Source organism: Homarus americanus, unplaced genomic scaffold (genome assembly GCF_018991925.1).
Source record: "Homarus americanus isolate GMGI-L3 unplaced genomic scaffold, GMGI_Hamer_2.0 scaffold36188, whole genome shotgun sequence".
NCBI classification, from domain to species: domain Eukaryota; kingdom Metazoa; phylum Arthropoda; class Malacostraca; order Decapoda; family Nephropidae; genus Homarus; species Homarus americanus.
In genome coordinates, this window is record NW_024718183.1 from 1908927 (window position 1) to 1933406 (window position 24480).

Below are 24480 nucleotides of genomic sequence, written 5' to 3' on the forward strand. Positions count from 1 at the left end.
TTATATTATCCTAACTTTAGTCTGAGTTATTATTTATTACTAAAAATGTAAATATACTATTTTCTCGCAAAGCTTCTCTGGTAGGGAGGGAAGGTAGGGGGTGGGGGGGAAGGGAGGGAGGGACCGACCCAGCTAGGGTGGAGTATTTTGATTGACAGATAGTGTCCTGGAAGAATATTTCTTTGTTTATTTACTGAAGATATATGTTTTAGCTCATAAAATTCATACAAATTACCCGGCCAGAATATAATTTACATTGCTGGAATTCTTACGATATGATGATCATTTTGAATATAAACATCATGAATTTTGCATTAGACATACAAATTTTAGATCTAATGTAATAATTTGGTTTACACAAAGCAAATATTTTATCTTTTGTGCAAAATATATGAAGTTACATTCAAAATATCCCCTGACCTGCAAGGAATCCAGAAATGTCAATTATATTATCTTAACTTTAGTCTGAGGTATTATTTATTACTAAACGTTAAAATCTAGTGTTTCACCCAATCATTTCTCAGAGAGGTAGGGGCCAGTGAGCTGGGAAGAGGGGGGGGGATTTGAGTCCATTATTTGAATGGACATAACCTGGCGACTGTATTTCTCTTAAATATTAATTGTGTGAGCATACCATCATAAAATTTAGATGTTATTTTTACTACAACATAGGTATTGTGTCGGAAAAAGTGAAGTTTGGGGGTCGGGCCAGTCTCTATTGGAATTAATCCCATATGTTCTGTTGTTCACTTTACTCGGTTTTCACTTTCCGCTGTACCCTGTGGGTTAATTGACCGCGTAAATCGGGGTACTACTGTATATATAAAATAATAAATAAAATTAATAAACATTGAAGTGATAACCGTGGTAACATTATGAGATGTTCTTATTACCTCCATGCTACAGTGGTCCCTCGGTTAACGAGCACCTCGGTTAACGAAATTTCGGTTAACGAGCTGCCTCCCATAAGATTCTTAAATTCGGTTGAGCAACCCCTCGGTTAAGAGTTCTTCTGAGCCGACCTCAACATGTTTTCGCTTGCACTGGCCGGTCCACCAGCTGTAGTGATCCGCCAATACATAAATGGAAACCAGGGCTTAAATTCATACTATTTTAGTATATATCAAAGAAGTTATACTACCGTATGTATCTTGACAAAATGAATTTGAACAAAAAATCAGCCCAAAAGGATTGGAGATGATCTCTTAAGCACCAAGAGATAAAATTCTTACACCTCTGTAAATATTCTGGGTTTTAAGCGCGTCAAAATCGTGATGGGAAACATGGTGAAGCCACTCACAAGGTCCTACCACTAATTATTTTATACTGAAACTTACGTTTGGGAAGCTGGATTAAAATGAAGATTACCGGTATATTAAAATAATAAAAATGTATTATAAACCTGTCTAACATACCGTAAAAGAACAATATACCCCGGTAATAAACACAGCTGCTATCATCACCACCCTCCCATTTGCCAGTGACAAGAAAGGGAAAGTGACCTTGACTGTGACCGCCTGTGGCTATTTTAAGCCGTCCTTGTGTTCGGAGGTGGTCAGTAATGCATATCTGTATATTTACTGATCATAATACTTATCTCCTATAAATAATTAATTTAAAATTTATTTTTTTACAAAGAATATTCAGTAAATGACTGAGTTAATTCTTGAAACTACCGACAGTGGTAAATTTAGGATGAGAATGATGAACAGAAGTCACGTCATGGATTCGAGTTTGGTCCTTAATGATCACCATAAATTTCTGGTCAACTTCACCTACCAGGTGAAGTTGACCAACAAGTATATAAATTAAAGAAAATACTTGCAGTGTGTTTAATGTATTACAGTATATTATAAATAAATAAATAAACAAATAAATTGGCAAATCTATTTCAAGTAAATGGAAATATTTTACTCACACCAACATTAGTTCCAGTTAAATAATTGATGCTTAAGTGAGTCACTAGTGTACACCAGCCGGTAAAATTTGATGCCAATACTTGAAGTGAATTGGCATTATTTTAAATAACCAACCATAAATAAATGGAAAAAAGATCAAAGGTGAGAAACATTATATTGTATGTATGTTGTGTTGTCAAAGGAAGAGAAACAATTGAAACTCTGCAATTGTGTGTAAATGAGGCAGAAAGATAAATCAGCAACCTAAGACTTGGTCACAATTTTCGTGATGCCATATGGAAGTAGGGTCTACCATTAGACAATACTGTACATTATGCTTCCAATATCTTCCCAGGCGGTAGTATCTCCCTGTTTGGTAGCTGCCTAAAACTTTTAGTAATATTACTTTGATACAACATGATAAATTAGACAAACAATGAAAATAAACAAACAAAAGTTATTTACCAAGACCTCTCTGAGAACAGAGGGATGGAGGGGGAAGGAAGGAGGTTGAGATAAGATGGCTATTTATAGCCTGTCTTTGTGTAGGAAGTCGACCACACTAGAAATGATTAATTTTATTATGGCAGTGTTGTGAGGATGTGTGAGTGGTGTGGGAGGTTGTGGTAGTGTTGTGAGGATATGTGAGTGGTGTGGGGGATTGTGGTAGTGTTGTGAGGATGTGTGAGTGGTGCGTGAGGTTGTGGTAGTGTTGTGAGGATGTGTGAGTGGTGTGGGGGATTGTGGTAGTGTTGTGAGGATGTGTGAGTGGTGTGGGGGATTGTGGTAGTGTTGTGAGGATGTGTGAGTGGTGTGAGGGATTGTGGTAGTGTTGTGAGGATGTGTGGTGGTGTGGGGATTGTGGTAGTGTTGTGAGGATGTGTGGGTGTGGTGTGGAGAGTTGTGGTAGTGTTGTGAGGATGTGTGGTGGTGCGTAAGGTTGTGGTAGTGTTGTGAGGATGTGTGTGAGTGGTGTGGGGGGGATTGTGGTGGTGTGAGGATGTGTGAGTGGTGTGGGGGGATTGTGGTAGTGTTGTGAGGGATGTGTGAAGTGGTTATTGGAAGGTTGTGGTAGTGTTGTGGGGATGTGTATGTGTGGTGTGGGGGGTTGTGGTAGTGTTGTGAGGATGTGTAGGTGGTGTGGGGGGGTTGTGGTAGTGTTATGAGGGATGTGTGAGTGGTGTGTGGGGGATTGTGGTAGTGTTGTGAGGGATGTGTGAGTGGTGTGGGGGGTTGTGGTAGTGTTGTGAGGGATGTGTAAGTGGTGTGGGGTTTTGTGTGGTACAGTTGTTGAGGGATGTGTAGAGTGGTGTGGGGGTTGTGGTAGTGTTGTGAGGATGCTGTAAGAGTAGTGTGGGGGGTTTTTGGTACAGTTGTGAGATGTGAGTGGTGTGGGATTTGTGGTAGTGTTGTGAGGGATGCTGTAGAGTAGTGTGGGGTTTGTGGTACAGTTGTGAGGATGTGTGTGGTGTGGGGGCTTGTGGGAGTGATCATGGCACACCCTCAACTTACCTTTTCCTGCATCACCATCAACACTACCAACATTCTGCAACACACCTGGTCACCTCTACATTAGTAACACCTATACTGGAAATTTAATTTGGGATCAGGTGCTGTGTGTCAATGTATTTCTTGCCCACGACACTGAATACGTCATCAACCTCTGGGGTCCAGGATAATATTAAGCCCTGGCACGTGCTCCTCTCTCTTAAGTGCGATAGGTGATTTAATTTGGCGTCATCTAATCCCTAACTTCATAATGGAGTGTCAGGCTTCCTGTAGTACAATCTCCCAGTTTTTTAGTTTTAGTTTATTCAGCACAGTATTATATCTGCATATATATTATTTACGCTGTACTGAACCCAATAAAGTGTTTATAAAAAACAAAATGCCTTTAACAAGTTTATATTTAACCAGATGTGGACTATTTCTTTTGTAAAGTCATATGTAGTATGAAATACAATATTTTCAGTATCTGATGTCATGTTGAGATAGAATTAGTGACATTAAAGGAAAGCTAAATGCAATTTTTCAAAGAGAATCATGAAAATGGTACAAAGCACCAAATTTGGCATAATTCTCCTAATGATTTACTAGTCAAGTCCTGCCTGATTGGCCATTTAAAAATCCAGATGGCGACTTCGACACCGAATGACCGCCATATTGACCTTCAAAAGTTGATTTTTCTTATAAATTGATGTAGTTGGTCAATCTGGGTAATCTTGGTATATGCGATATGTATGTTTCAAGCATGCTCAAGATGATTTTTATAGTTTTAAGTCCATTGTAACATTTTTATCCATAAAATAACACTTTAGTAAAAAACTATATAACAAAAGAACTTGCTAAAAAAAAGTCACGGTAAACGAAAATTAGGAACACAATTCCACCACCGGGCAGTAACACTCCCCATCACCGATCGTCTCGTGTGAAGCAAGCATATAAATTAAAAGAAAAGACTTGCAGTGTGTTTAATATGTTACAGTATATTATAAATACAATAAATAAACAAATAAATCGATGCGTCCATTTCAAGTAAATGGAAAAATTTTGCCTAAACTTACGACGTAGTTCAGTTACCGATGAAATAGCAGGCGCTTCAGTATGTCACTAGTGTTTTACACTACACCAGCGGGTAACATTTGATGACATTACTTGAAGTACAGATGACATTTAAAAAAATTAAGGATGGTTGATGAGAGACTACTGAGTCCAGTGGGTAAGTGTCACATTTGATTGCTGGTCTTATGTACAGCCGAATAGAGCTCAAAACTGCCGCACCCAAATGGAAATTTGGGGCACGTCTTATGCACCCCGGCGCCTTATAGGCCGAGATATCACAGGTATTCAATAATTTTAAAGTTTAATATTCAATTTTTTAGTCATTTTAACAATTACAGTGATACCCCGCCCTACTTGGTTTTTCACTTACTTAGTTTTATCATATCTAGGTGCCTCTTCAGAAATGAACTTTCACTTAACACGGATTTTTCCACATACTCACGGTGAGTGTCCGGCTCGAGGCAGCTATTTTAGATTTGCCCCACCCGCCACCCTGCCTGACACCTGTTTTTAGCTCATAAAAATTCCTTACAAATTACTTGGCCAGAACTATAATTTACATTGCTGGAATTCTTATAATTTGGTGATCATTTTGAATATAAACGTCATATATTGCATTAGACATACAAATTTTAGATAAATGTTAACTCTTGAGTAAATATATTTATCTTATTTCAATATATAACATTTATATTCAAAATATTCCTAATCTTAAAGGAATCAGCAATGTCAATTATATTATCCCTGCTTTAGTTTGAGGTAATGTTATTAAAATTTAGTGGTTTCCCACACACATCTTTCCTTGGGACGGTTGGTGGGGGGGGGTGGAAGGAGGTTTCGACCGACCATCTGTTACCCGTGAAAGAATATATTTTTTTTATTAACTGAAGATATTTGTTTTAGCTCATAAGAAATTCTTACAAATTACCGGTCGAATATAATTTTACATTGCTGGAATTCTTATAATTTGATGATCATTTTGAATATAAAGCCTCCATATTTTGCATTAGACATACAAATTTTAGATAAAATGTTTTCTCTAGTAAATATATTTATCTTTTGTTATAAAAATATAAGACATTTATATTCAAAATATTCTCAGAAATCTTACAAGGAATCCAGCAATGTCAGTGTAGTATCCTAACTTAATCTGAAATTGTATTATTAATACAAAATTTTAAAAAATTTATTTTTTCACCTCTTCTTGAAGGGGCGATTGGTGGGAAATTGGGGTGGGGGTGGGGAGGTTGGGACTGACCGTGGGTTGAAGGCAGATGGAGTACTTTGACTGACAGATAGTGTCTGAAGAATGTTACCTTTTTAATAACTGAAGATATTTTGTTTTTAGCTCATAAAATTCATACAAATTACCCGGCCAAGAATATAATTTACATTGCTGGAATTCTTATAATTTGGGTGATAAATTTTGAATATAAAACATCTTTTCTTTTTGCATTAGACATACAAATTTTTAGATAAAATGTTTTAATCTAGGTAAATATATTGTCTTTTGAGCAAATATATGACATTTACCAAATAAAATATTCCTGTGGTCTTACAAGATAAGCAGTAATAAATTTGTATTATCCTAACTGGTTTAGGGTATTATTTATTAAATTTAGTGGTTTTCCCTAAAAATTTCTCAGGGCTGGAAGAGCCAGCAGTATGAGTGTGAGGGAGTTGAGTCCATTATTTGAATGAGACATTAAATTGGCGACTGTATTTCTCTATTTCTCTTAGTATTATTAATTGTGTGCATGTACCATCGCAGGTAAGATATTATTTTACTACAACATAGTTATGTGTCTTCAAAAGTGGAGGTTTGGGGGTGGGCGGTTTCTATTGGAATTAATCCCATATATTTCTGTTGTTCATAGCATGATTTTCATAACACCCAGGACCCTCTAGGTTCTATTGACATAATTAAGTGAATTTTAACTGTATTGACAGACATAATTGAAAGGTAAGTAGCTAGTTTAATCGCGGCATCCAGCCTCTTAACACAACAAACAAACGTTAGTCTCTCTCTCTGTGTTTCACTGGAGGTAACATCTTGCTTGAGACTCTCTTTAACTGCGTACTTTTTCTGTGTTTTAATAAATTATTGGTCATTTTGAAATATATTTTACATATTGACAATATATAGCGCGGTGCAGTGTACAAAGAAAACCATTATTTATTTACAACAAGTTTAACTTTGAAAAACCGCGATGTTGACATTGTTTGAGATCCAGCATGAGGCCTAGAATCCAAGAAAAGCTATTTCAATCCAAACCAGCAGGAAATCATAAAAAAGCATGAACAAGGCATTAGAACAAATGTGCTTGGCGAGAATATGGCGTAATAGAGCATCAGCACAATATTAAGCAATTCTTCTTTAGAAAGACAAATTTGAGGCGGTAGAGACAAAACACAAACTAACACAAAAAGTAGATCCCTAATTGCAGAAACTGAGAGGTTACTTATCATCTGGATTAGGGAAAAACAGATGAAAGGTGATTCAGTTTCTACTGAATTCATTTATGAAAGAGCCAGGGAGATTTACGAACATTTAAAGACAGATCAACCTGGTTCTTCAGGCACAGAATTTGAAGATTTTCGGGCCAGCAAAGGCTGGTTCGAAAAATTTAAGAAAAGAAGTGACATTTTCAGTGTTGTTAGGCATGGTGAAGCTGCTAGTGCTGATAAAGAAGGGGCAGCAAAGTTTTTAGATGAATTTAAAAAACTGATGGAAGAAGAAAATTATCTTCCACAGCAAGTGTTCAATGTGGACGAAACTGGGCTGTTCTGGAAAAAGATGCCCAAAAGAACATTCATCACCAAAGATGAAGCCTCTTTACCTGGGCATAAACCCATGAAAGACCGTCTCGCTCTATTGCTTGGTGCCAATGCTTCAGGGGATTTCCGACTGAAGCCTATGCTTGTCTACCACTCTGAGAACCTCAGGGTGTCCAAGCAACAGAAAGTGGTAAGAACAAAGCTTGGAGTTTATTGGAAGTCCAACCGTAAGGCATGGGTGACAAGACAGTTCTTTAATGAATGGGCTGTTGATGTGTTTTGCCCATCTGTCAAGAGCTATCTCACCACCAATAAACTCCCTTTAAAGGCCAGCAATTTGGAGTATCAATTTGACTTTGTGAAAGTGTTGTTTTTGCCTCCAAACACTACATCAATCATACAGCCAATGAACCAGAATGTGATCAGCAACTTCAAGAAGTTGTACATGAAGAAAATGTTTAAATGTCATCAGGCAACTTCCATTGATCCTGTACTAACACTGAAACAGTTCTGGAAGACACAATTCAACATCCTGGAGGCTGTAAAATTGATTGTGTCATCATGGCAAGAAGTCTCCACTAGATCCCTCAATTCTTCATGGAAAGCACTGTGGCCATCAGTAGTCCATGATTTTGAGGGATTTGAGGAAGAAACAGAGTTGGACCAGGAGATTGTGTCCACTGGTCAGTCATTGGGCCTTGAAGTGGAGGAGGAGGATGTGGAAGAGCTTGTGATGTCTCATGAGGAGGAACTTACTCCTGATGACTTGAAGCAACTGGATGAGATGTTACAGGTAGAGGCTGACAGTGGTGAGGAGGAAATTGAAAGTGATGACCTTATGTCAGGTAAACAGTTGAAAGATGTGATTTACTACTGGGAGAAGTTCAGGGAACTGGCTTCAAAGTACCCAGATGTGGAAAAAACTGAACTAACTTTGTGTCATGTTGAGGACTCAGTGGTCTCCTTCTTTAAACATAAGTTAATGGTGAGGAGGACAGATGCCCCCACAGACCACAATTGACACTTTCTTCAGTAAAAGGCAGAGGGAACAAGATGCTATCCCTCAGCCTTCCACTTCAACAAGGAGAGAGGATGTTCATGGTGGAGAATCTGTCAGTCCAGAGGTTCCTGACATTTTCATGGAAGGTGACTCACCTTCCAAGAAGCAGTAAAATGCTTCTCCTCCACCTCCACTTCCTTCTCTTCTCCCTTCTCCTCCTGCACCTCCCACTTCAAATGCACATCATCATCATCATCATCATCCAGGAGCCTTCTACATACACACCTCAAAGTAAGTGAACTTTTCTACCATTTTTGTTGAATTTAGGTAATTTTCGGTGAGCTGGAACCAATTACCCCAAAACCCATTGAAACAATGGTTTCGGTTAACGAGATTTTCGGTTAACGAGCAACCTGCTGGAATGGATTGTGCTCGTTAACCGAGGGACCACTGTATTGTACTATTCCAGATGATACTAAATGTTACATAATACTTCCTTAGATAAATGTACAGTATATACCAGGTGCCTACAGGAGAGCTCAGGTTCTCAACCGGCTCAGCCATGTTAATATTGTTATTATTTTCAACTCTGTATCTGTGTTTTTCTGGCTAAATAAACAGTTTCAATTCAATTCAATTCAATTCAATTCATCCTTTTATGACACTGAATGTTAACAGCCATTTCTTTGACCACTCCTGAAGCCGACAGAGATCTTTCTGTAGCTCTTCACAGTCCATTTGGTTCTTAATTTCCCTGAATAACTTGGTATCATCCACAAACATTTGTATGGAGTTGTCCCACTTCCTTGCAAGGAAGTTTATGAAATGCTTTTTTATGGTTCACAAAATAAGTGAATACTACATACAGTTCAAGTTAGATATGTTATTGAAATAAATGTGCATATATTGTTGATTTTGATCAGTTTCACTCAAAATGATTCCAATACGGTATTTCTCAATTTTACGAACTAATTCGAGCCACCACCTTTCTGTTAAATTGAAATTTCCACTAAATTGAGTTTCCATTATTTCTTCTCGATTTAGCAAATTAGTTTGCTAAATCGAGCGTGATTCTGTTAAATTCCATGAAAAATGCGCTGCTTGGTGCATGGGGTTTGTTTACATCCGCTCAGTCTGTGTCCTGCCACCACCGCGTGTGTTGTTCACTGCTACCTCTTGGTCTACCAACTACTGTGCTTATACATCATGCCAATAGTCTCTCAGAAGTTTCAGAAAGTAAGTGGTGTGAGGGAGAAAGTCAAAAGAGGGCAGCTATTAATTGAGAAAAAGTTTGGAAATTATAGAAAAAATTTAAAACAAACACCGAACCCCCTAAATTAAGGCAAGCCATGAATAATGTTTCTAATGTTTCTATGTACATATGAGGCGCCCCGCATCGCAAGGATAAAAGAAAAGGAAAAGTGATCAGAGACGTGCCCGATCGCCCAAGCGGCTAACTAGCCGATCAGTGGTGAAGAGGATAAAAGAAAATTTGAAACCGAGAAAAACGCGTCTAAAGTTTTCCAACTTCTAACAAGCATAATGACGTTGTTTTTTGAGATACAGCATTTATTTTTTATGTATTTTGAAGCTAAAGGACTGTACTTGCAGATGGTGGGCAGCGCGTCATGAAGTAATGTACCGAGTTGTTGCAATGTTGACTTGAAGCAACAAAACTCTCACCCGCTTATGGCTTTTTTTACTTTAATCAATATCAGAGTGTAGATCCCGCCACAACAAAAGAGAACTGAGGGAGAGGGAGAGAGGGATTCCTCGCTCATTGGCTGGAGGGACCATGACGTAGATAGCAGACGCTCACTGTCATTGGCCAAGACAGGGAAGGAGGCTGTGGGCCGGCCGCTGTGATTGGCCGCCTGCTCCTCTCTCTCCTCACTGACGGGACAAGAGCACCCAATGACACGAAAGCCAAGCCCATACTTTCCTGTCTGCCGCAAATCGATGTTACACCCTATTTTCAAAGAGATTTCAACCTTATTTACAGTCTAGTAAGGAGATCTTATCCACTGCCATCGTATAGAGCTAGGCTGAAAATAGTGCTTTTCAACAAAAAACAGGTTTCGCCCGTGTGGTCTGAGTTACCCTTACGATGCGGGGGACCTCATATCGTGTGTCTGAGGTGTCTCCATAGGTTTTTTTTTATGGGGATTAGCCCACGGGCACAGGTCACTGACCCACATCGGGGCCTGGGGGGGGGGGGCGAAAATGTTGTTGTTGTTGTAGTAATAATAATAATAATAATAATAATAATAATAATAATAATAATAATAATAATAATAATAATAATAATAATAATAATAATAATAATAATAATAATTATTCATAGTAAATAAAATTTATGATAAAAAAATAAGAAATAAAATAATAATAATAATAACTCTGTAATAACAATAATAAAAATACAGTTGGGTCTTCATTTACGCGGTCAATTGAACCCGCGGAGGTCCGCGTAAAATGAGAAACACGTAAATGATATAACAGAACATATGGGATTAATTGAAATAGAGACTGGGCCGACCCCCAAACTCCACTTTTTCCGACCTAATACCTATGTTGTAGTAAAAATAACATCTTAATTTTATGATGGTATGCACACACAATTAATATTTAAGAGAAATACAGTCACAGTTAATGTCCATTCAAATAATGGACTCAACTCTCCCACGCTGGATTCCTTGCAAGACCAGGAATATTTTGAATATAAATGTCATATATTTTGTGCAAAAGATAAAATTTTGGCTCTTTCTAATCAAAATTCTTACATTAGATCTAAAATTTGTATGTCTAATGCAAATTCCATGACATTTATATTTATAATAATCACAATCTTATAAAAATTCCAGCAATGTAAATTATATTCTGCCCGGGTAATTTGTATGAATTTTAGGAGCTAAAACAAATATCTTCAGTAAATAAACAAATTATACTTCACCCGCATAAATGACCAAATTTACGGCGTAATTAAAGCATTTCATTCTGGCAAGGCACCGCGTAAATGACCAAACGCGTAAACAAAAACCGTGTAAATCCAGACTATACTGTAATATTAATAATAAAGAACCATAAATACAAAAAAGAAAAAAGATCAAAAGTGAGAAACAATATATGTTTGTTGTGTTGTCAATAGTAAGAGAAACAATTGAGACCCTGCAATGTGTGTAAATGAGGCAGAAAGTCAAATCAGCAACCTGGGACTTGATCACAATTTTCGTGATGCCATATGGCAGCAGGATCTACCATTAGACAACACATTATGCTTCCAATATCTTTCCAGGTGGTAGTACTTCCCTGTAAGATAGCTGCTTACTACCTACTACTGTGAGCATATTAATGGAATTAATCTCGAACTAGCGACTAGTTAATTGAATCGAGTGAAAAATAATGGGAAAAACTTCTTCCGCTAAATCGAGAGTTCTTTATATCGGATTCCGTTAAATCGAGAGTACAAGTATAGTGTTATTTTCATAAAAAAAAAATTAATTTCCATTACCTAATGACATTTCAAAGGAATTTTTGTGCCAGATATGGAAACTCCATGTCATTCTCATGATTTAAAAGTACAGTCAACCCTCACTTTACGCAGTAAATGTAACCCGCAGGGTCCCGCGGAAAGTGAATAACATAACATATGGGATTAATTGAAATAGAGTCCGGGCCGACCCCCAAACTCCACTTTTTGACGACACACAACTATGTTGTAGTAAAAATTTTATCTTAACTTTATGATGGTATGAAAAAACAAGTAATATAGAAGAGGTTAGGTTAGGAAAAATAAAGGTTAACATAGGAAAAATAAAGGTTAACATAGGAAAAATAAAGGTTAGGTGAGGAAAACTAAAAGTTAGGTGGAACACTTACGTTAGTAGAAGAGATGGGTCGGCGTACGGGGATGGAGGCTGGTTCCGAGGCAGAGGGCAGATTACTGGCCCTCAGGTGAATCACCATTACTAGGTGCATCACCATCACTGTCACTTACAGTTGTCAGGGCTTCCCTGACAAATCCCTCAAAGTCATCTTCACTGTCACTATCACTGGCTTGGGCTGGCTGTGGGGGTTTGCGGGCGAAGAAATCTGTTATGCTTTGCTGACGGCTGGTGTTGATGTTGTCGTGATACACCTTGATGTAGGGCTCCATAGTCTGCAACAGCTGGGTAGTGAAGATTTCATACCTGTTTGCATCAGGGTCGTCGGAAAGGAGGAGCTTGGCTTTCTCGACACACTCGATGGCACCCCTAACATTACTATGGGATAAGTGTTGTTCTTCTTCGGATGACGCACCACCTGCCTCTTCACTGACATCGTCGTCATCATCATCTACCATCTCGTCAGTAGTCACATCAGGTTCCATTATCACCTCCATGATGTCGTCGTTGGTGGTCTCGGAGAAGCCTGGAACTGTAACAGTCTGCGCAGCTTCTCTGGCAAGGTCCACTGCTACTGCAACAGTCTGAACCTCACCAGTCACAGATTGACTCCTCCTCTCACCTGGTATTCCATGCAACACATGTCTCCATGCGTGACGAATTGTAGCAATAGACAGCTGATCCCATGACTCCACCAAGAAGTCCACAGCTTTCTTGATGTTAAATACTCTCCAGAATTGTTTGAACAGTATTTTTTGCTGTGCCAACTGTTGATCCTCATCTTCTTCGCTCTTGCTATCGGTGGTGGTGTCACTCAGGTTACGCAACTCTTCCCTGGTGTTGGTGTAGTCGTTCAGGAGCTGGAATTTTTTTGTTGAGAATGCAGCTTTTACATTGCAGATTAACTCTTGGTCCATGGGCTGTAATATAGACGTAGTGTTGGGAGGAAGGAAGACCACTTTTACGTTGGGGTGACGATCTAACAGTAGGGGCGAGTGTCCTGGTGCGTTGTCCAGCAGCAACAAAATATTGAATGGCACATTCTGTCGCTCACAGAATTTCTTTACATCGGGAACAAAACAGTCATCAAACCAGGAGAGGGACAGTGTAGAGAACATCCACGCCTTACGTGCGGTCAGCCAGTGGACATTTAGCTTGGTCATGTCCATGGTTTTGTAGGCGTGCGGCTTGCGTGCTGTGTGGATCACCGATAACTTGAGCTTACAGGTACCGGAGGCATTGGTGGTAAACAGGACGGTGATGCGTTCCTTCTGCATCTTCCGGCCCCGAATCTTGCTGGCATTCTTTACAACGAAGGACTTGGAAGGTAGCTTTTTCCAGAAAAGACCAGATTCGTCCATGTTAAACACCTGGTCGTCACTGTACTGTCCTTCCTCCATAATCTCACGTAAAAACGGAGGAAATTCCCTAGCCGCAGCACGGTCAGCACTCGCTTCTTCACCACCAATGTTTATATTGGTGATCTTGTTCCGGATCTTAAACCTCTGTAACCACCCAGAGGAAGCATTAAAGGGTTTGGGCTCTGTAATTCCCATCTTTCGTGCCACTGCAATGTACAGTTCACGTGCGTACTCCTTAACAGAGCGCGTGTCGACCGCCATGTTCCGTCGCGCCTGACGCACCAAGTACCTCACAAGTAATTTTTCTGTCTTGAGAAGCACCTGGTTGTGAAAATACTTGATCATAGAAGCACCTGTAGACTTTGTGATCTTCATGTGCTCCTTTATCTTGGCTGCATCCTTCTTTATTGTTCGAATCGTAGATTCATTCACACCATGCTGGCGCGCCAAATCAACCTGCCTTGTTCCTTTCTCCAACTCTTGGATGATCTTGTACTTCACCTCGTAGCTTAAGGAACGTCGTGTCTTCTTTGGCTTAGTGCCGCTGGGTCCAGGTAAGGAAAGGTTTCTCTCTGGGGGCGGTGGTCCGGCGGAAGCCATTTTACAGAACAATGGATACACGTTTACACGGTCTGGCGTGGAGGGATGAAACTGCCACGGCTAGGTCAAGCGTCGTCTTTCCTCCCTCCCTCCCTCCCCCGGGTGGACACGTCATAATACTTTAAGCCAATTACAGCTAGCAGCAGAGGGGGGAAGGGATGCATGGCCAATCACAGTCCGATACGTCATATGACGTCAGTGATAACGCAACAAAGACACACACTGCGCAACCTTACCGCGCGGCTTGCCCAGGAGGGAGGGAGGGAGGGAGGGAGGGAGGGAGGAGAGGCGAGAGCACAGGCAGGCAGGCAGGCGGGTGGGGCGAATCTAAAAATAGCGTCGCGCCAGACACTCTCTGCGTAATGGGGTTCACGCACCGCGTAATGTGAGCACGTTAGGTTCTGGCAGGGCACCGCGTAAACGTGGAAACGCGGAATGTGGGACCGCGTAAAGCGAGGGTTGACTGTATTAAAAAAGCTAAAATTAGCACTTTAACTTTTTGGTGACAATGACATTTATTGAGAATAATTATGACATCAGACTGTGGGGTTCGTTATATTTGGGTTCACACTCAGGATGGGATGGAGAAAGGAAACTCACAATGTGCTCGCTGTATACATATTGTATTGGATGTACAGTGCAGCTTGGTGTTGGGAAGTGGCAGCGTGGTTACAAGTGTGATGTAGAGAGAGCTGGTTGGTGAGGATGCTCAGAGGAGGACCAGTTTGTGGGTCGCCATGCTCACCGGCGGGAGCGAGGGCCGCCAGGTAGGAGGAGGAGGAGGTATTGCTTGCTGGTTGGTGTAGGTAGAAAAAGAGTGGTCACCACGAGGTCAGGTCTTATATAGTGGAGGTAGGCGTGGCTTAATAGTTGACCTCCGTCATGTAAGGCGGCGCTGGTTGACCTAGACCACGAGGCATACACTGGGGAATTCGCGGGGTCGGCTACTCAGCGACAAACAGCGTTTGTAGGGGAGGTATCCACTACAAGACTACGTGGTGAAAGAGTTTAAAAAATTCAAATCGCATTTGTGCGCATCGATGACATTGGTGGTCAGCTTTGTTTTGAATCTGGGAGCGTGTCAGTTACGGTCTGCCTCCGTGTCTAGCTGTTGTTCTTTCAAGAATTTTTTCACACTCTGAAGTGTATTTCCCCTCAAGATACTGTATCTTCAATAAGGCCAGCAAATTCAAGTGCAAGTACTATACCTAAACAAAGCACAAAGGAATTACTGGTACACTGGATGGAGAACTCAATGTTTTACAGAGGTTTGATGCAAGAGAAAAACTTAGCACCACTGCTAAAACTTATGTATTTTTATGTATTTACCCTGTAAAATAAAGCTTCGAATAACGACGGTAATATGTCCTCTAATATTGCAGTGTAAGGTGAATAATAATGAGATGTGTTCCCCAGTGTGACCTTTTCATATCTTTTGTGTGGCTTTTTACCCTCTTTTCCCCCAAAACACTAAAACTAATGAAAAATGTAAACTAAATTCTTTATGAATGCACCTTATACAATACAAATGAATAATAATATGGTCACACAAGAGGAGATGGGACGCCATTGTTTTCGTTAGTGTTTACAGCCGGAAGTCCGGGACGATGGTTGTACATAAGAAAATGAGGAAAATAAGACCCTGGTTGTAGCTGTAGTGGGAATGCCAACGTATGTAAGTGGACACACGTGAAAACATATCGTCATTTCTCTAGTACATATGAATATGAAAGCAACACTTATTTACTGTTCATATATGCTTTAAATAATACTTACGGATGTAAAACTAAAATTCTACCCACCAATGGTGGTAAAGTCTAATACATAAGGACAGTCAATGATGATGTGCGAAGTCATCAGGTTTTACTCTGGCTGAAGCTGAAGGTTCAACTCTGGCTGAAGCTGTAGCTTTCCATAAAGCTGTTGCTGAAACTGTTCCTGAACCTGAAGTTGATGTTGAAGCTGCTTATGATGCTGAATTTGATGATGTAGCTGAAGTTGATGGTTTAGGCCTTCGAATAATAAAGCTGTTGAAAGAACCCTGCACAGCTGCTTTCTTTTCTCATTATACATCTTTATGTAGAGGTCATTTGCATTTATTTAAATTTTAATGTTTTGTTCTGTTAATGGATCCACTTCAGAAAATATGATCATTGCTTGCTCCATATAATATCCACACACCTCTTACCTTTTTCATACAGTTTTAACAAATCTAGTTTCTTGGCTAAGCTTATACGCTTTCTATTAGCTTTTGAACCAACACTACCATCACTTGCTCATGTTGAATAGGGATGCAAAAATACTGTAGGAAACCTGAGAAAGTTTTTCTCCTGTTCCTGTTCCAGATGCGTGAAAACTTAGGGCCAACCAAGCTCCGACTGTTGTTTACCACTCATTAACCAGGCAGCTTCTTTGCGCAAGGCGCTCTTCATTTTTTTTACAGTCATTTTTTTTATATAATACATATCGGGATTTAGTTATTATTTATATGAAAATTTTATTTTATTTTATTTTGGTCGTAAATATGAATGAAATAAGGACGTAAATTGAATTGGGTCCTATATTAACTAGGGTTTTAAATATGAACAGTTGTTGGTCGAATCATTGTTATCGGAGGCTTTACTGTATATGGGATAAAATGGTTCATGTTACGGAAATTTGCAATATGGCCACTTTTTTCAAGAACACATCCATTCCGCAATGCAGGGGTTCAAAAATAATAATAAAACAAATTTCGTACAGATGAAGAGTAAAAAGTAATTTACAGTAGTGATCATGGAAATCCCACTTTATAACCAAGTCTGGACTAGGCCACTTGGGTATAGTCAGTCAGTTACCATCAAGTTTAGGGGTTGGACACCCAGGCAAGCATTCAATATTAACCCTTCACTATGAGGATGCCACTTTTAATATATTATTTGGCTAATACCAGACAATCTTATTCAGCACAGAGGGAGACGCTGTTAATAGCCAAGACTAATACTGTATACTACACTGATTAGTTGGTTGACTGATATAAGGAGCTTGGAAGCAACAATAAAGATTAGATCACAACACAATGAACAAGTACAGTATAGTGCTGCAATGATAAGAGTAATGCAAATGCCCAGAGATGGTCATGGAGGCATGAAAATGAATAGAATATCACAGATAATTTATCCACTTGTGTACTGCAATAATAAATATAGGGTAATGTCATACATGTTTAGTGAGGTTTTTGCACATGATCCAACCAATACATACAGAAAAATAAATATGGGGAATAACAACAATTCCAAGATGTGAATGATCAAGTGTTTTTTTTTTGTTTTTTTATTGGCCAATGATATAACTGCAACATTTAGATACCATCAACAACTTTTGCCTTAAAAAGACAAGAATCACTTAAGGAATTTAACAACTCATGAAAATACTGTACTAACCATTGTCTCATCAATAGGGTAAGGAGTCTTGTCTGGGAAGATACATGTAGACAGACAAGACACCACTTTCTTCACCTTCAGTTCCTTGCATGTCTCAAGGACGTTGTCATTCATTAGTTGATTGAAGCGCTGAAATTTTTTTTTTTTTTTTTAGATACCTGATGTTAAGTTCATGAAACTCACATATTACTGTACCAGCCAAGGCCTATGGAGTGAAAACTCAGATCCACTAAGCTTGGTGGCTGGAACTACAGTACTATAAATTTCGTTCAAAACCCTTCTTTAATCCTTCAGCTGAGAGAAACCCCTGCCTGACCCCTGAAAGGGTTAATAACCATACCCCTTAAATTTTTAAGGAATATGGTTATTAACCGTTTGAGGCATCTGCTGCCGCTTACAGCTGAAGGGTAGCATTGGTGTGCACTCTGTCACCCTCATATGGTTTGTTGACACACAATTTCATCTAGGCAACCCTAAAGTCCAGCTACCTGTGCAATACTGTTGAAACATTTGCCCCCTGCTAGCTTCTGCCTCTTCTGAGTAAGACCTCTCATCCTTTCACACACTTTAAACAGGATTTGGCAGTAACCATGCAGACTTATGCTGTGGCTGTTAAGCCATCACCTAGTTTGAGGTTAGTCAGCATATTGGTTTGACTTCACAACCCAATACTATTTTAAGGAACACCCTTCAACTAAGCAGTCTGTAGCTCAGCTTATTGCCTGATAGCCACATCTATTCCAGTTGCAGGTGTCTAGCCTGTGACTCATAAGGGAATTCTCTCTGTGGACTGAAGTGTTATTTCAGTTAACTTCCATTTGGGATAGTACAGGTACAGTGGAGTTAGGATAATTCATGAGTAGGATACCAGAAGATATCGTGAATAATTATATCATTAATTATGGTTTAATAGATTTAAATGGAAATAATTAGTTTGGTTCCAGAAGCCACCCAAAATATAAATGAACTAATCCAAAACTGCTTTAATAAACACTATACCCCTGTACTGTACATCGTATGTAATACATAAAAAATACAGTAACATAGATATTGTACAAAAAGCACAGTAGTTCTATGTTACATAAACGGCTCCTTCCCTTCTCATAATTTCATGTGCCAATACACCATCGAGATAGACAAGCACTGGGCTGGCTGAGACTGCAATACCACACAATAACTACTCATTTAGGGTGAGTGTGGGAGTTGTGTGAAAATGTATTATTTTACTCTTATGCAAAGTGAGTGTGAGTGTGTGTGTGTGTGTACAATGGGGTATGCTATAACGAACGGATCCTACTACGAATATTCCTATAACGAACGGTTTTACCTATAAAATTGAGAATGCTATAACGAACGCAACTCCTACAATGAACGTGGATGAATACGGGACTATTTCGCCTGGCCCATGAATATTGTTGTACCGCGACCCACAACAAGAGCGTCAGGCGCCATCTTTGTCTCATTGTGTAGCCAGTGCACCACTGTTATTGTTGAAATTTCGTCTTTTGATGTGGAAATTCGCGTTATTTGTATAACTATTTTGTTATACAAGTATACAATTGAAACAATGAGTCGTCCAAAGCGAGTGAGAAAGCTAATAACCCTTGAAACTAAGAAAGAAATTATAAAGAAACGTGAGAATGGAAGAAGCATTGCGAAACTTAGTGATGAATATGGGATGGCTAAATCGACTATATGTACGATTTTGAAGAATAAAGAGGAGTTAAAAACTGTGCAAGTGGCTAAGGGAATCTTTAGACTTAGCAAAGCAAGGTGTAATGTGATTGAAGAGATGGAAAATTTACTCTTAGTGTGGATAAAGGAGAAAGAAATGGCAGGTGGTAACATTAGTGAAGCTATAATTTGTGAGAAGGCTAAACAATTGTTTGAGGACCTTAAAGCCAAGACTCCCAGTGGAAGTGATAGTGATGTGCCAGTGTTTAGGGGTACCTGCATGCTGAATAACACTAAGGTAAGATAAAGTACCGTATTTTTTACATTTTCCACAGAATTTTTTCAGTGTTAAGTGGTTGTATTTGGGGGCCTGGAACGGATTAATCCTATAACGAACGAATGCTATAACGAACGAGGTTCTGGAACCAATTACGCTCGTTATAGCATACCCCACTGTATATATATATATTTCAAGTAAATGGAAAAATTTTACTCGACACAGACATTAGTTCCAGTTACCGGTAAATAGCAGACGCTTCAGTGACGACACTAGTGTTTACACTACACCAGCAGGTAACATTTGATGACATTACTTGAAGTGAATTGGCCTTATTTTAAAAAACCAAGGATGGTTGGTAAAGGACTACTGAGTCAGTGGGTAAGTGTCACATTTCGGGTACTGGTCTTATACAGCGAATAGAGCTCAAAAGCTACTTTTTAAATGGAAATTTGGGGGGGCCGTCTTATGTACCCCGACGCCTTATAGGCCGAGATATACGGTAGGCTAAACATGAGGTGAAATGTAAGTAAACAAAATGTTTCAGTCTGTGGGGGTCGGTTACCGCCCAGTTCCTGGTAAGGTGTCCAACTCAGGAACCAAAGCCCGTAATAAATTGGGGACCTGTCCAAGGAGATGTTCCATATGTATGTCTTGTAGATTTATTTTTTATTTTTTTTTATAATACTAGTTTCATAAGTAGAGGCTCGATTAAGTGTTTGTAAATTTCCATGTAAACTATTCAGTACTCAGCATTTATAATCTATTCTACTATTCTAATTAAGTTGGATGAAGGAGGCAGTAAAGTAATTCGAGATGACTTGTGATGTAAATGAATTTGTCCAGTCACCCACAGTGGAGGCATTGAATGACTTACGTAAATGTGATTTGTTTAAAGTTGCTGAACACTTTGAGCTGAAGGTTAAGAAAGGTATGAGGAAGCATGAAATTAAGAATGAATTGATCAGGTATATGGTAGATGAAGAGCTATTTGATGAGAGTGCTTTAGGCCAAGCTGAAGGTGGCGAGAGAGAGAGAGTGGGTTGAACATGAACATCAAATTAAACTCGGGGAACTTGAACTCCAAAGAGAAAGAGAGGAATGGGAGAGAAAGATACGAATGAGAGAATTAGAACTTAAGAGAGAGCTTAGTCTGAAGGAGTTAGAGTTAAGAGGCCCACTTCCTGCAGTCACCACTGTTCCCTTCAGTGTTGCTCATATTATGATGTTAGTTCCTCCATTCCAAGAAAAGGCTGGAGATAAATATTTTAGATATTTTGAGAAGGTAGCCATGAGTTTGGGATGGCCAAAGGAACAGTGGACAGTACTCCTCCAGTCTGTGTTCGTAGGAGAAGCTCAGGAAATCTATTTGTTTATGTCAGTGGATGACTGTAGTGATTATGAGAAGGTGAAGCGTGCTGTGCTGAAAGCATAGGAGTTGGTGCCTCAAGCTTATAGGCTTAAATTTCGTAATTCACATAAGCATGACAGCCAGAGTTACTTAGAATTTGCAAGGGAGAAGGCTGATATGTTTTCTCGCTGGTGTGAAAGCGAGAAGATATGTAATGATTATGAGAAACTGTGTCGACTGTTACTGGTAGAAGAGTTTAAAAGATGTATACCTGATAGAGTTAAAGTGTATCTTCAGAAAAACAGAGTGGATACACTAGAGGAAGCAGCCTGTATGGCAGCGAATTATTCTCTCATACACAAACTGACCTAGTAACTTTGTAAAGCGTAACGCCTCGCCACAATCGTCTCCGCCGACAGGCAAGCAAAGTTATTTTAAGGAAGACACTACCAGCTCTCGCCCAAGTTTTAATTTTGATTAAAAAAGCCCATAAGATATTTTAACTGCAAATTGTTGGGCCATGCAATAAGTAATTGTTGGTTTCTTAAAGACAAAGAGTCCAAGGATGCTCCAACAGCTCTTGCCAGTATAAAGAATTCATACAAAGTAAAGTTCCCCAGAAAAGATTCACAATGTGTACAGAATGTTAAGGTAGAATTTAAGCCTTTTAGTTCAGAGGGTAGAGTCTCCCTGGTGGGTAATGAAGACAGTAAGAAACTTGTGGTTATTTTGAGAGATATGGAGGCCATGCAATCTTTGATGCTAGAAGGTATATTGCCATTATCAGATAAGTCCTCCCTAGAGGCTAATGTGGCATTAACTGGGATAGAATGTGGGCATATTAATGTTCCTCTTCATTGTGTTCATTTGCAATGTAATTATATGGACCGGAATGTAACCGTGGGAGTGGTGCCAAAATTACCCATTGATTGTGTTTCATTTATTCTTGCAAAAGATTTGGCAGGAGGTAAGGTATTCTACAACCATAATCCTATTGTTTTGAGCATTCCAGACCTAAGTGACAGCAGTGAGCAGATCGAGGCAGCTCAACTACGTGTGTTTCCTGCCTGTGCTGTTACCAGAGCAATGAGGAAGAAGGCAGTGTGTGTTTTAGTCATGAGGACCCGAAGCCTGATACGGACATGGCAGCCCCAGTGAGTCAGGAGCAATCTAAAAATCCTCAGGTATGTGATGGTGTACTAGAAAAAATTACAAGTGAGGATATGATCGCATTATTTAATCACGAAACTGATACCAGCGTAGTTGAGGATGAGCCAAGTACCTCCCGTGTGGAGAGGAAGAAACTGTTAGATCAGCAAAAAAAAGGACCCAGAATTAAGTAAGATGACTAAGTTAGCTCTAACAGAACATGAAGTATCAGATGTCCCCACAGGGTATTATTAGAAGTGGCGTATTAATGCGTAAATGGAGACCACCAGAGGTCTCTGTTGAGAATGATTGGCACACTGTGCATCAGACTGTTTTTCCGAGATCATATAGAAAACAGATACTAAGTCTGGCTCCTGACTTGCCTATGGCAGGACACCACCAAGGAATTAACAGAACTTATTATAAAATAATAAATAATATTTTTTGGCCAGGATTTAAGAAAAATGTGGTGGCTTACTGTAAGTCTTGCCATCAGTGTCAGGTAGTGGGCAAACCGAATCAGAAAATTCCTGTTGCTCGACTGTATCCAATTCCTGCCATTTCCGAGCCATTCTCCAAAGTTATTGTGAACTGTGTGGGCCCACTGCCAAAAACAAAGGCAGGAAACATGTATCTTCTAACCATCATGTGTCCCTCAACTAGATATCCTGAGGCTATTCCCTTTAGGAGGCTATTCCCTTTAGGAAAATCAGTGCCTGTGATAGTCAAAGCTCTAACAAAATTTTTTACTTTGGTTGGATTACCAAAACATATTCAAATTGACCAAGGCAGTAATTTCTTATCCAGAATCTTTGAACAAGTAATGAGGCATTTGGGAAGTGAGCATTAAGTGTCGAGTGCATATCATCCTGAATTACAGGGTGCAGTGGAAAGATTTCACCAAACTTTAAAGAACATGATCAGAACTTACTGCCATGATACTGAAAAAGAATGGGATGAGGGCAGTCCTTTGTTACTGTTTGCAGTTAGAGAATCTGTTAAGGAATCACTAGGTTTTAGCCCGTTTGAACTTGTTTTCGGTCATGAGGTTCGAGGTCCATTTAAAATGTTAAGAGAGAAGTGACTCAGTGGTGAAGATACGAACCTTCTCAGCAGAGCCATCCTCGCGACCCTAACCTCACCCAACACCAGAATTAGTAATACCATTAAGCTGACCTCACCTTTCCACCCAGATTCAGGAGACCACCTGAAGGATTAGTGACCAGCACAGTTAGGCAATGCATCTGCTGACATGAGGTCAAAGGTAAGATTAAGCCAGACTGAGAACGATGTCATTCTTTACTGTGCTCTCTGTCGAAGAGGAGTGAGGACGTTAACAGCAATCGCCTGTCAGTGTTGCCGAAACTCTGAATCTCCAGTTGTCCGTGATTTGTGTTTTGTGAAATTGTTATATAAATTATATTGCTATCGTACACAGCCCTCGTTTTTTATTATACCATGGCCAGCAGGGATAGAGATAGATACAGAAAATACATCTCGAGTGCAGAAAAAAGGCAGAAAAAGAGGAAGAGAAGAAATCGAAATGTCAATGAAAGGTTCCCAAGAAAAATATGTGCTTTCAAAAACACCAGAAACCACAGATAACTTGACTGTAAACCTAGCAAAGAGTGAGTTTGCTCAGGCAAGAGTAACATATTTGGATACAATGTTGGGCAAGGACAGATAAAACCTTTGAGTGGAAAGATTGATGCTACTGATAATTTTTGTTCAATCCAGAATGAGACGTCTAGCTTTATACCTAGGTATGTAAATGCCGGTATTAACTCGCCAGGCCAACATACGGGCAATTAAAACATCTAATAATTACTTAAATACTGTACGTAATATAGTCTCTTCTCGACTTACGACGGGGTTCCGTCCCGACAACCAGGTCGTAAGTCGAAAAGGCGAAAATAATACATAGAAATTCTAAAATGGGTGTCTCTTTTTCTTCTAAGCACCATGAGATCTCTCACTTGTATGCTTCCCAGCCATTTTAAAGGGAATTACAAACTAAAATTTTGTCAGTACACAGAGCGATCACTAACGTCGGGACTCGAAAATACGTAATTTGAAAAATATTTTAAACGACCATGGCCGTCATATGTCCGGGTTGTCGTAAGTCGAATATGTCGTAAGTCGAGGAGAGATTGTATTAGGACATGTCACTACCTGGCATTTAATTGCAATTCTCAAAACCCCCTCCCGCACCCTCCATCACACGCATTGCTACCGTCATCTTCTTGTCTGGTGAATCAGCTGTAAACACGCACAAGGAAAGCTCCGCTAATTTGTGCTGCAATAGCTGAAATATTAAGTGCTACAAGGATTTTATTTTTGGTATTTATACTTCTCGGCACGGAGAGGAAATCGAGTGACTTTTATTTTGATTATGTCTCTCAGATATTGTGTTTGGGGCAATTTTTTATACGGTCTGGTCAAGAATGGCGACCGCGGCTCATCTTCACTGCGTCTTACTGGAGTTATGTTGGGATGAACCTTGTATCATCAGTATGGGTTAAATGAG

At 39.6% G+C, this 24480-nt stretch overlaps 1 protein-coding gene across 1 annotated transcript in view; it reads right to left on the reverse strand.

The window, feature by feature from the left end:
• LOC121859306 (GDP-L-fucose synthase-like) overlaps positions 1 to 24480 on the reverse strand; it is a 121318-nt gene that overhangs the window by 50173 nt on the left and 46665 nt on the right. The window contains exon 4 of the mRNA XM_042356102.1: positions 17503 to 17631. Within this exon, the coding sequence (XP_042212036.1) occupies positions 17503 to 17631 (129 nt within the window). The remainder of the gene's footprint in view (positions 1 to 17502; positions 17632 to 24480) is intronic.